The following is an 11845-nucleotide window of genomic DNA, read 5'->3' on the forward strand; positions in this document are numbered from 1 at the left end:
TTAAAACCAAAGTTTGTATACCCTTGCAACTTTTTTGGTAACTCTTTCCTTACCTATAGCCATCAAAGTGGAAAAACGTTTTATCTAAAAGGCTAATATTTGCGAAAGAACGGCCTACAATCTTAGCATAGGAAATAACGAAGATATTGATCAAAGTCACTGTGATCCACCGATCGTTCCTATTGGAGCTATATGATATAGTTACCCGATCTTTATCAAATTCGGCACAGTCATTAACAGATATATTAAACTAACAAATGTTTAATTTGAAGGCAATCGCGTCAACAGTAACGAAGTTATTGACAAAAGTCACTGTTTTCGACCGATCGTTCCTATGGGAGTTATATGATATAGTCACCCGATCTTGATAAAATTTGGCATAGTCGGTTATATGTGTAATTAACTCACCAATATTAAATTTCATGACAATAGCTCAGATAAAAACGAAGTTATTGAGAAAAGTCACTGTTCGTGACTTTGCCATTTGTATGGGAGCTATATGATATAGTGGTCCGATCCGGCTGAATCCGAGATATACAATGCCTGCAGTATATACAAGCCTACATGCAAAATTTAAACTCTCTAGCTCTAACGGTCTAGGAGGAGTTCGCGTTGATCCAGACAGACGGACGGACGGACGGACGGACGGACGGACATGGCGATTTGAACTCGTCTCGTCGTGCTGATCAAGAATATATATACTTTATATGGTCGGAAATGCTTTCTTCTATGCGTTGCACACTTCTGACCAAAATTAATATACCCTTTTTGCAAGGGTACGAAAAGCCGAAAAAACATTCCTAATAGAGAGAGTGAAGGAAATACCCAGTTAACGGTCATTAAATAAGTGTTGGTAAGCAAAATGGAGGATAACGTGTACAGTGTTGGTAACTACAAAGAGAAAGAGTTCATTAGTGTTGGTAAATGTCATCGTGCAATCAACTTAAAGGATTCTGCATATACATTCCTTCATTCACAAAGTGTAGCAACAATATCAGAGACTTGAGAGAAAAAAAAGGAAGATGGTTTGGCTTACCTTTCAACTTGCATCATCTGGCAAATGCAAATTGTTCTACCTTTTTGCCTGTAATCGCTCCACACACACACACACACACACGCATAGAGAACGGACTTCTATATAATTATATACCTGTACATGATGGGGTATGGGTTTCGTCATCTTGAAGCAATTGCATCCGACAACACTCTTCCTCTCCCCTTCTCCAAGAGAGCTGTTGCTGTCGAGCCATTTAGCTGACTCAGGTTTGTATAAAGTACACACACACACACTCACACACTCACACATTGTGGTGTGGGTCTGGAGAGGAGCCACATTCAGCGACCAACTTGGAGACTTAAATGCTGACACTTGAACTCTTTTTTTTTCTTCTTTTCTTTTTTTGTTTTATTATTATTTTCCTTTTTTTGTTTTTTGTTGATTTCTTCCACATGTGGCACACAATGGCACAATTATGTTAAATATCGACAAGTGGGCATTCAAGCAGCAGAGTAAAAAATATTAATAATGACGAAAGGTGGGTATTAAATACTCATAGGAGAAGAAGAAACAATCGAAAGCAGTTGGAATACAGGTTGAGGGCCTTGCAATTTGTATACCCTTCAAGCTTTTGCGCAAAAGTGAACAGAATTGTGTGTGAGAAGGCATTGTAGAAAGTATGAACTAAATACCGATTCATTAAACCAACAAGAGTAGTAAATGTTATCATTCACTTTCAACTATTATTAGATTGCTTCAGATTGGTTTCAACATTACTAATCGGATTGGTTTTGCAGCTGCAGAAAATTGGCTTTAACAGCGTTTTTCAACACTAATTGATCAATTAGTATTGTGAAACGTGTTCAAAGGATTAGGAAAAAAGTAACAATGCAAGTGGATAAAAGTTATCAATTATTCTAAATCCTCAAACTTTTGAAAACTTTTCAGGATTTTCAGTTTCAACGTTGATGTTCCATGGCTTTAACTTTTATCTTCGAAAACTAGTTTAGGGTAAGAAATAAATCAAGGTTTTGTGTTGGAAAAGACAATACAGTGATTAATTATCGACAATTGTATTACTCATAAGTCCGTCATCTATGGATTATGAATGGTTATAGCTGGTAGAAGGTTCTCTCTTCTAAGAGAAACTGTTTCAATTTGCCAAAGAATTTTGTTTGACGGAGGCTTTTTACTTAATTATGCAATCTAAATGCATTGAATCACCTCAACCAAAATGACAATAATCATAATGACAAAGTGACGGAAGGGGTTTTTGTTTGGGGCAAGATTGAATGGGGGTTGGGGGATGGGAAGCAATGCCAAAAATGTTAACTCATTTGTTGTCCTTTCGGCTGGCTGACACGAGACCAAAAGCAGAAACCAAACCACACAACAGTGGTGTGGTGGTGGTGGGGGGAGGGGACTAGGACCAGGTAAAAAGATTTGGTCCGCGCATTCGCATTCCATTTTTCAGACGACAAATCTTTGCAATTTATTTACGTGCCATTTCGTAGGACAAATTTTCGTTAGATTTCTTTTGGCTGGCGAAATTCCAAGACAACTCCCGTTGACGTTGCCATCGCCGTCTCCAGCTTCAGCTCGTCTCTCTGTATTCTTCGTTTCTGATTACGACTACGACTATGACTATGGCGCCCAAATGTCATGATGCGCTGATGACGTTGACGTTGCCTGTGGAAAGGATTTAATGGCACATTAAGAATTTTATTACCGCACAACAACAACAACAACAACAGCAGCAGCAACGGGAAGGTAGGAAGAGAGTAAAAGGAGGTAGAGGAAGCTTGGGTAAGTAAGAGAGGTATAGAGAAGCAGCTTAATAGTCATCGCACACCTTGGCAGAAAAATTTTTCGCCCGCGTACACACAAAATTTTTGACAGGCATCGTTGGAGGACGACGAACCAAAACGGCAACCAAGACCAACCCAAACCCCAATCCCAAGTCCAACCACACCCAACACAATTTCCATGAAAATCTTTCGGTGTCAACAAAATTTTTTCCACTTGCACGTGGATTGGGTATGGTAGAGCCTTGTCAGCACTTGGCTTTCCACTATTACTTCACTTTTCTTGCTCACCCTCCGCCTACTCCTGCTCCTCCTCCTGCTTCTTCTGTGTTTCATCATTGCCGAAAATGTGTTCTCCAACGATTGTCATTATTACAAGTTTTGCATAAATGAATGAATGAATGAATGACATTTATGGTTAAGTGAAGGGACAGCAACGGGGTTTGAAGGAAATGTGACGGGAGTTTTTCCAAATCTTTATGTCGCTTTGTTTGATCAACTTTTCCAAGCGACTTGTGAGTTGGATTTGCTCTTACTCCTCCTTCGTGAATGTGCTTGAGTCGCTGAGTCGCTGAATATTGGTCCCGGAGTATTGTGTTTGGGGGATTTGGGGTCAGGGGAATAGGTGGTGTCAGATGGTGCGGGGTTAAAACTCTTTTTCTTTTCAGGTGTCAGCGAAATTCCATCCAAATCCAAAGAAAACACCATGGACCACATTTTACATTTTGACTTTTATGCATAATTGAATTAATTTCTGAAAATGCCAACGAATTACAGACAGACATTTTGTTTTTATTCCCCTTACCAACTCCCCCATCCCTTGCCCATTTCTCTGAGCTAAAGCAAAATCAGAAGATTGGCAAACTGAGAGGAAACTGAACAAGGTTTTTACTTCCGAATGATCGAAAGTTGATTAGTTTAGTCTACAGATCCTGATCTTATCTTGGGGGCGGGGAAATCGAATCGATTTTCTTTGTTGGGGGTAATAGAAAGTCCTAACCAAACAGCTGCTGCCCTTATTTCTGTTTGTTGTCATTCATTTAATAAGATGGTCGGCAATTAACACACGCGCTTTAAGCTCTTCGAACCCTTTGGCCCGCATCTGGGCAATAGACTTTTTTATTTATATGCAATTTAGTTCTTGTGGACTTTAAATTTTTTCCTCATTTTTTCTTTGTCTGTTTTGTTGTACTCGTTTTTTGTTGTTGTCTGTTTGTTTGTGCAACCCTCCTAACTTTCTACTTAATTTGAATGCATTTAAAAATGGTAAAATATGAGAAACACACGAAAAATGAGTGAAATTTATAAACATGAAAAGAAAAAAAACACCGAAGAGTACTTACACTTTAATAAAAAAAATAATCATTTCGTTTCGGACTTGGAATTCGAAAAATTGCCTGTATCTAACGAAATGTATAGCATACTTATCTGCGAACTCCTCTTCTCTTGAAGAGAGTATCAAAAATTATCCACAAGGACACGCACTTTGAACGTAAACCAAGAGCAAAACGAGTAGACACAAAAAAGATTTGTACGTGTTGTTACTTGATGAGATGAGATGGAGTTGAAATCGGGAGGAATGGGAACTTAAAATGGAATTGGAGCTTTACAACTGGAAGGGGGAGAAGGTGCGCGAAAAAATTCCAACCGGAAAGAAAATAGGAATTATAATAAAAAACCAAAAAACACAGAAAACAAAAAAAAAAAAACGCCAAAATAAAGTACACAAACAAAAACGAAAAGAAAAAAGAAGCAAAGGGCTGCTGCTATCCCACCCAACCATTACAACTTGGATCACGTTACGTCGAAAAAGAGATAATTTTATTTCATTAATCCTTTTTTGGGACAAAATTCGCCCGGGCACTGAATTTGGTTTTTTTTTCGCCGGCTTTGGGCTGGGCTCAAACGTAATATTAGCTTAAAATTGTGTAAATAAAAATTACATTCGTAAGAAGGTTTTGTCCGACAGTAGCAGAAAAGTGGCAGCTGCTATCAGAGACACACACACACACACAAACAGACATAGAGAGAATGAGAGAGAGAGAGAGAGAAAGAGGTGGAGTGAGAAAGATGAGAAACCCAACAAATGAATTACTGACCGCAAGTTTCGTTTGTTTTTTTTTTTTTTGTTTGTTTCTTGGGTACAGTAATTATTATGCATTTGCATTTATCTACTAAAGTATCAACTGTACTCAAAATGTTAGCAAAAATCTAATTAATACTTGTCGATAAACATTTGAATTCGATTTCGATAACCCATTCGTTCTGTGTGTAGCAGGATTGCTTTGAAAAATATTGTGTTAAAAATTGTGTTTATGAAAGTAAATACTTGCCATCATCAGTAGGTTGGAGGATGAGTAGATAGAATTCTCGATACCTTTGAAGCATCTGGATATCATATAATATATTGAGGAAACCTTTTGGTAGAAAGATGTTCCGAAAAAGGAGCAGGAGAAAGAGACAGAGTGTTTTTTAATCAATCTTTTGTACTTCGGACATACATATACTCCTTAAATGTATGAATGGTTTAAGTGTGCCTTTGGCCAAATGTCATTAGTGATGATATCACATCGAAAACATGAAAATAAAGCGATAATGATATCAATATGCCAAGATGATCTAGTTTTTTATAGGAACGAACTAGCAAGCAGTCCTAATGCTAAGCTAGCTCTTGGTCAAATGTCATTAGTGATGATCCCACATCGATAATATGAAAATAAAGCGATAACGATAGCAATATGCTAAAATGATCTAGTTTTTTATAGGAATGAACTAGCAAGCAGTCCGAATGCTAAGCTAGCTCGTCTTTAGCTTCCTTAAACATACTGTAATGTAAAGGGGTTTAGTTCACGATAGAATTACGTTTATGGGATGGGATGTTGGAAATGCAACTTTAAAAGTGTGTGACAAGTGGCCCTAGTTGGCTTTAGTTAGAAGCTGCTGCCCCGCCCCTCTGTTCCCATTCGTATTTCATGGCCCTTCTTGTGCACCCTCATAATTATCATCAATATTAACACCTTGGCTAAAAGGCATTTATTGTAATTTACAACACTTTTTGGCCAATATAATTTGCGCTTAATGGCCCTGGTACGAAAACCCTTTGGCACGCATAATTCAAATGGTAAAAGTTTACCACGCCGCCCCCACCCATCTCCACCATCTAAGCTAACCACCCTGTCCACCTCTTTTACAAATTAATGTAACATTTTATTTGCAAAGACAAAAGTGATAGCAACAACAACAACAGCAACAGTAACAAAAAGAAACGAATTATATATTTCGCTGCGTTATAAATAAATTTTTTTTTATGTAGCTTAAAACGAAGAAGAAGAAGAAAAAATTATAAACAGCCGCGTCGTGCAGCATTCGTGGCAACGTTCATACCTCTTGGTTGCGATATAAGTATAAAGTAACTCCGCTCATTAGTCGCCCTACACGCAATTAAGCACAAATGGCTTTCGAGGCGGCGGCATCATCACCCTAGACCTGGGTATGCCTATGATGTGTAGCCATGACAACTTGGTTTTAGCCCCCACCAGGAGGAGAGTTCAGCTTCTTCAGTTTCTCCCTTATACCTCTCACTTGTGTCTTGTGGGTCCTCCATAACTATAAATCGTTGAGCAGAAAACTTTTGCATAGGGGAAACATTGTCATTGCGCCAGTTGCCAGTTTTCAGTTGCCAGTTGCCAGTTTCTAGCTTCCAGTTTCCAGTGAACTGGCAAAACTTTATACTATTAACAAAGTCTAGTCTAAAGTATATCTTCGGTCCAATGGAAACGATTAACAAAACTCTATGAAATAGAAATATTTAAATACAATTGGAGAAATGGATCACTAATAGATCACTTTATGGTATGATGGCAACCCTTTTTGTTCGCCCATCACTCTGTATGTCTCTCTCTCACTTACTTTATGTCCTTCTCAGTCTCACTCTATGCCATATAAATTTGTCGTTGGCAACTTTTTTGGCGGATGGGCGCATCCGTTTTGTTGCGTCTGGGAAAACTCCTAGCAAAGCCAAAAAATTTATTACACGTAAAATTTTACCTGTATGTGAAAGAGATGGACAAAGAAGAGAGACAGAGAGAGGGAGACTACAGAGAGAGAGAACGCAAAGCGGCGACCATTTTTACGCTTAAATAAACTTTTTTCCTCATTGCCGTTAGAGTTATTATCATTATTATTATTATTATTTTTATTATTTCCATTCCTTTTTTTTCGGGGGACACATAAATATACATAAGCGCAAATAGCATGATGACAACTTTGGAAGGAACCTTGGATGATGATGACGATGGTGGTGGTGGGGCCAGTGTCGAGGACACAAAGGATTCATAAATCTCATAATTGTGGCAAAGTGTATGCATGTGATTGTGTATGTATGCATTTTAGTGTGCATGAGTTGAGTGAAGACAATTTGCTAATATATATTGAAACTTTTCGGCATTCGCTTTACCCAAGCTAATTTTCCATTTATCAACACTGCAACACTAAAATACAGATTTGCCTAATACGGGGAGAATCCAAGTACATAACACTAAACACATAAATCACTAAAAATGTTTTGAATAATATCTAAAAACAACGATAACGCAATGTGCCATTGAATGTTCTTTTGATTTACTGTCGCTATTGACGAAATTTTTTCGATATTATACAAATTAATCGATAATTATCGATGAAAGCCGATAAAAGCCATTTTGTCATGGAATTCAGCGGGACGTTTAATGAATCAATCAAGTGATCAATTCTGTTTTCTGCACTTAATGCCATACTTGAAGTTCCATTGTGTTATAACAAAACCCAAAACCTATTTACAACAAATCGTTTAGTCGTTTCTTTTAAAGAAAAAAAACAAATAAATTGCAGTTTGTATGCGATGAAATATCTTAGCTTTTAGTTGAGTTCGTCATCAGCCGCAACTTTAGCCACAACATCATCAGCGACTTCGTCGTCGTCGTCTTTTTCGTCCTCCACATCTATGTAGCCATCGACCAACATTGCCACGTCCGCCCATTCACTTATATTAAAACCATTTTTCGCTTATTACCAAAAAATTTAAATATTTTGAAAATAATAAACTGCAGGTGAGTTACTAAGTGGCAGCAAGGCAAAGGCAAACAATGTTTTTTTTTTTGCTTTTGGTTTTCTGTAGTCAATGGTAAATGGTAAACAGTGAATGGTGAATGAAGGGGGTGACAAGGGTATCACCGCCATCATCATCAGCATCATCATCAACTTCATCTTCTTCATCATCGTAGTTATCATTATGTTCGGTCGTCGCCGTCGTCGTCGTCGTTGTCAGCATTTGCCATCAACACAAAAATGATGGTAAGCATGCGCTCCACGCCTCCTCGCATCATTTTGGCTCGCCACCTTTAAGCCAAGCCCAACCCAATCCAACTCAACCCAAACCTAAACCAAAAACCGTGCCCATTTAGTAATCCCCCCACCCATTGAAGGCACTGAAAACGCTATCAGACCGCGCCCCGTGTTGATTGTCGCGCATTGCCAAGCAATGTCCTTACACCTCAGACCTAAGCCCAACTCCCACTACATATACATATATACTATACACATATATATGTATATCCCATCATCTTTATAATGAGCATCATGCGTTCGCCCCCGTTGATTATGATAATAATAATGATGATGCACAGTGGTCACAAATTCAGTGTAAACTTCTGGCTTCGAAAGCATCTCTTCCTCTTTTATATGTTTGCCTTTTGAATTCCAATAACTTGGATTGGCCTTAAGATGTGATCTTTAGCTTAGATTATGTACGGTTAAAACAGTGAAGAAATCGATAAACCTATCGATATTTTTCCAATCATAGGTTAGCATAATTTTTATGTTTTACTTTACCTAACCTTTTTATTAACCAATCTTCATACTTTCTCTCTGAGAAGCCATTGCCTTTGATGATTTGGTCACAGAGTGACGTTTTGAATGCTTTCAGTCCACTGTGCAATAATAATAATAATGACAACAATAATGATGATTAGGATGCTGGTTGCTGCTCGGTTTGAGATCGCCACATCTCTCCCCCCCCCACCATTATGTCATATTTTTATGATTTTTATGTTAATTCATAACCCAGGCTCATCGCCGACGTCGCCATCGCCCAACATTGTGCCAAATGCTTTTTAATCCTTTTAATGAAAATTAGTTCCTCTCAATAACATTTAATATATTTTCTTTCGCTTTCGGGTTTTTCATTTCATTTCAGTTTGGTTTGCTTGGTTTGGTTTCCTTTCGTTTCGTTTGGTTTGGTTTGGTTTTGTTTTTCAGTTTGCCATTCTGTTGTTTTCACAGGCATTATCATAATTTCTGTTTGCAACCCTAAATCAACACTCTATCCTCCATATCCCCCTCTCTCTTTCTCTCTCTCTCTCCCTTTCTCTTTCTCTCAGCATCAGGTCTTTAGCTCGATAAAGGGTTACTGTCCACCACCCAACTACCAGTGTTCCTTTCTGCTTTTTTAGCATATATCACAAGGTGGCTTCTCCCCCCCGTCTTTCCATTAACACAACCTAACCCCCCCCCTCAACTCAACCTACCACCTATTTCTGTTGCCATCTCTGCCGTCTCAGTCTTTGTCTTTGACCTTTTGCGTTTGATTTTCTATGCAGCGTTAAATGGCATCGCTGTAGACAGAGCAAGGACTAGCAGGACCGAAGGACTCAGACGATGGCGTCGATGTTCACGTGGCTTCTTTTCGGTAAATTGAAAACCCAGAAGCAGTAAAAATTAATGTCCGTAGCGAAGGTGTTGCCATATTTCTTCACTAGAAGATTTCACTTTAATTTTTCAAATTGGATTGAATCCAAGAACAACTTTTGCAATCGTTGCAAGGACTAATAATTAAGATACTCCCTACGAAGGAAAGTCGCCAAAATTTATAAAAAACTCAATCGCCAAGTCGATCTGGCCATATTCGTCTTTCCATCTAATACCTAAATTTTTCCCATCACATTTTTGTAGTAAAATATTTCACTTTGTGCATGGTATTTTGAAGTCGTATAAAACTCATTAAATTTTTGACTATTTTAGTTAAGTAGGCAATGACTTTTAGCATGTGATTTTTTTTTCGATATGTAGTAGGCCTGGGAACGACGAAATTTTCGACATGTGAAGCCGGCGTAGTTGTTAGTTCATTTTACTTTTCGAAATTCAACAGAACACAACTCGGAATACAAATTTTTAGTAGTAATCAGAAGCAGCAAAATAAGTTTGAAAAAACCGTGAATAAATTCCCGCAAACTGGTTATACACTAGAAAGGTCGGTCAAAAACAAAAGTCCTTATTAAATTAATTCAAATTAAGTTTACGCTGTTGGTTAATTAAAATTAAGTTTACTCTGTTGGTTAATTAAAATTAAGTTCACTCTTTTGGTTTCGTTAGATAATTCATCATGCAACGATCATCGACTCCGATCCTGTATTGTTTCTGCATGCGTCCATATCTGCAGCAGATTGTGAAGACACTCCATGGCGATCAGATGCGAAGAGCGGCCTCATCGAAGGGGGGCAGCAGCAAGGGCGACAACCCTCTTGGCAAAAGAATGACATCGATGCGGTCATCACAATCACAATCACGATCACGACCATCACCATCATCATCATCGGCATCGATGGGCAGCATTAGCAGTGCTTTGAGCAGCAAAGACAACGGCCTCAGTTTCAAGACATTGTCATCCGGACGCTTGAGCGACGAACAAATCTTTTTCCAGTCTCGCTCGCGCAAAGATTTACAGGCACGAATCACGCGGGAAGAGAACATGTGGCGGGATCCAAATCAAATGGACACCAAGTGGCTCAATCCGCGTGATCCTACACGCTACAAACCAAATTTCAAGAATACTGAGCCGGATTCTTTGCGGAAGCAGTTCATGCGAAGTCCCGACGAACGCTCCCGTGATGTGATGAGCCGTGACTGGGAGAATGCTGTCAAGGCTTATCGTGATAATCAGCGGCAAAGTATGTATGCTCAATCAACCGCCTCGAAGACCTCTGTGAAGGGAGCAGCTGGTGGTAAAAAAACTCAGCGAAGGACAGACAAATTACAGGATCGCAGAAATTTTACCAAGAAAGAGTAGTAACTAGTTTGATTCAACTAAAATTCTTAAGTAATCGTATCTGACAAACTACAAAAACGACGAACAACAACAACAACAACAACAACAATAGAAGAAATAACACAGCTCAAGACAAGAAATTCTTAAAATTAGATGTTCCCCCCCCTCTTGAAGTAAGTCTTTTTTTTTTCCTGGCGCATTTCTATGCTAATCGAAGACACTCCAGAAGGAAGTAACGTGGAGAGAAAGGCATAAAGAGGCAAATTGCTTATGAAATGTGTATAATTTAGCATACATTTATGCACTTGGACTACCCTGCTAACTTCCCACCATCCCACCGTTCCACCTTTCCATCTTCCACAATAAACCGAAGTGCCATTAAATGCTCATTTTTTTGTGGCACGGCAAGGGATGCTGCTAATCACACAGGGAGACCAAAATCCATGGGACCCTACAAGATACAAGAATGCTGGAGAAGAAACCGGAAACTGACATGGATGAGAAGGAGAAGAAGGAGAAGGATGAGCTCGCTTCGATCCCCTCGATAATCAACAAATAAGGCCATTACACACACATATCTATAGATATAGATTTGCACACACTCGTACATATACACGGACTTGATAGGATATCCCATAATTCGATAACATTTCTATATATTACATAAACTTTCTGAAGATAGTTGCACTTTAGATCACACTTTATACCCTTTCCCTTAAAGGATTTGCGCGCGCGTACACACACACACACGCACAAGGGTTACCACAAGTAGTTCGCAAGCAATATCACATTAACTTAACGATCGTCTCAATATTCAAACATATATATATATATATATATATATATATTTATTAGGTGGATGTATGTAAACTGAAACGCATCATTATATATATTTGTTAACATTATTCTTTTTTTTCCTGAGTGAATATAACTTATAAAGATTATTCAAAAAATGTTCAAATA

The 11845-nt window shown here is 38.5% G+C and overlaps 1 protein-coding gene across 2 annotated transcripts; it reads left to right on the top strand.

Moving 5' to 3' along the window:
• The first annotated feature begins 9955 nt into the window (after positions 1-9955).
• Positions 9956-11845, top strand: LOC6644860. Of its 2 annotated transcripts, XR_002724125.2 has the most exons (3): positions 9956-10087; positions 10210-11055; positions 11109-11845. XR_002724125.2 is itself a non-coding variant. In XM_023176972.2 (2 exons), the coding sequence occupies exon 2, from the start codon at positions 10220-10222 to the stop codon at positions 10901-10903; it is 684 nt and encodes a 227-aa protein (XP_023032740.1). In that variant the 5' UTR covers positions 9956-10087; positions 10210-10219; the 3' UTR covers positions 10904-11845. The 2 variants fall into 2 exon arrangements, 1 of the variants encoding a protein (XP_023032740.1); XM_023176972.2 differs by having other exon boundaries at positions 10210-11845.

Source organism: Drosophila willistoni (assembly GCF_018902025.1).
Source record: "Drosophila willistoni isolate 14030-0811.24 chromosome XL unlocalized genomic scaffold, UCI_dwil_1.1 Seg142, whole genome shotgun sequence".
Lineage (NCBI taxonomy): Eukaryota > Metazoa > Arthropoda > Insecta > Diptera > Drosophilidae > Drosophila > Drosophila willistoni.

Excerpts from the sequence above, each read along its gene's own strand:
- LOC6644860 (XM_023176972.2), top strand. The coding sequence starts at position 10,220 with ATGCAACGATCATCGACTCCGATCCTGTATTGTTTCTGCATGCGTCCA.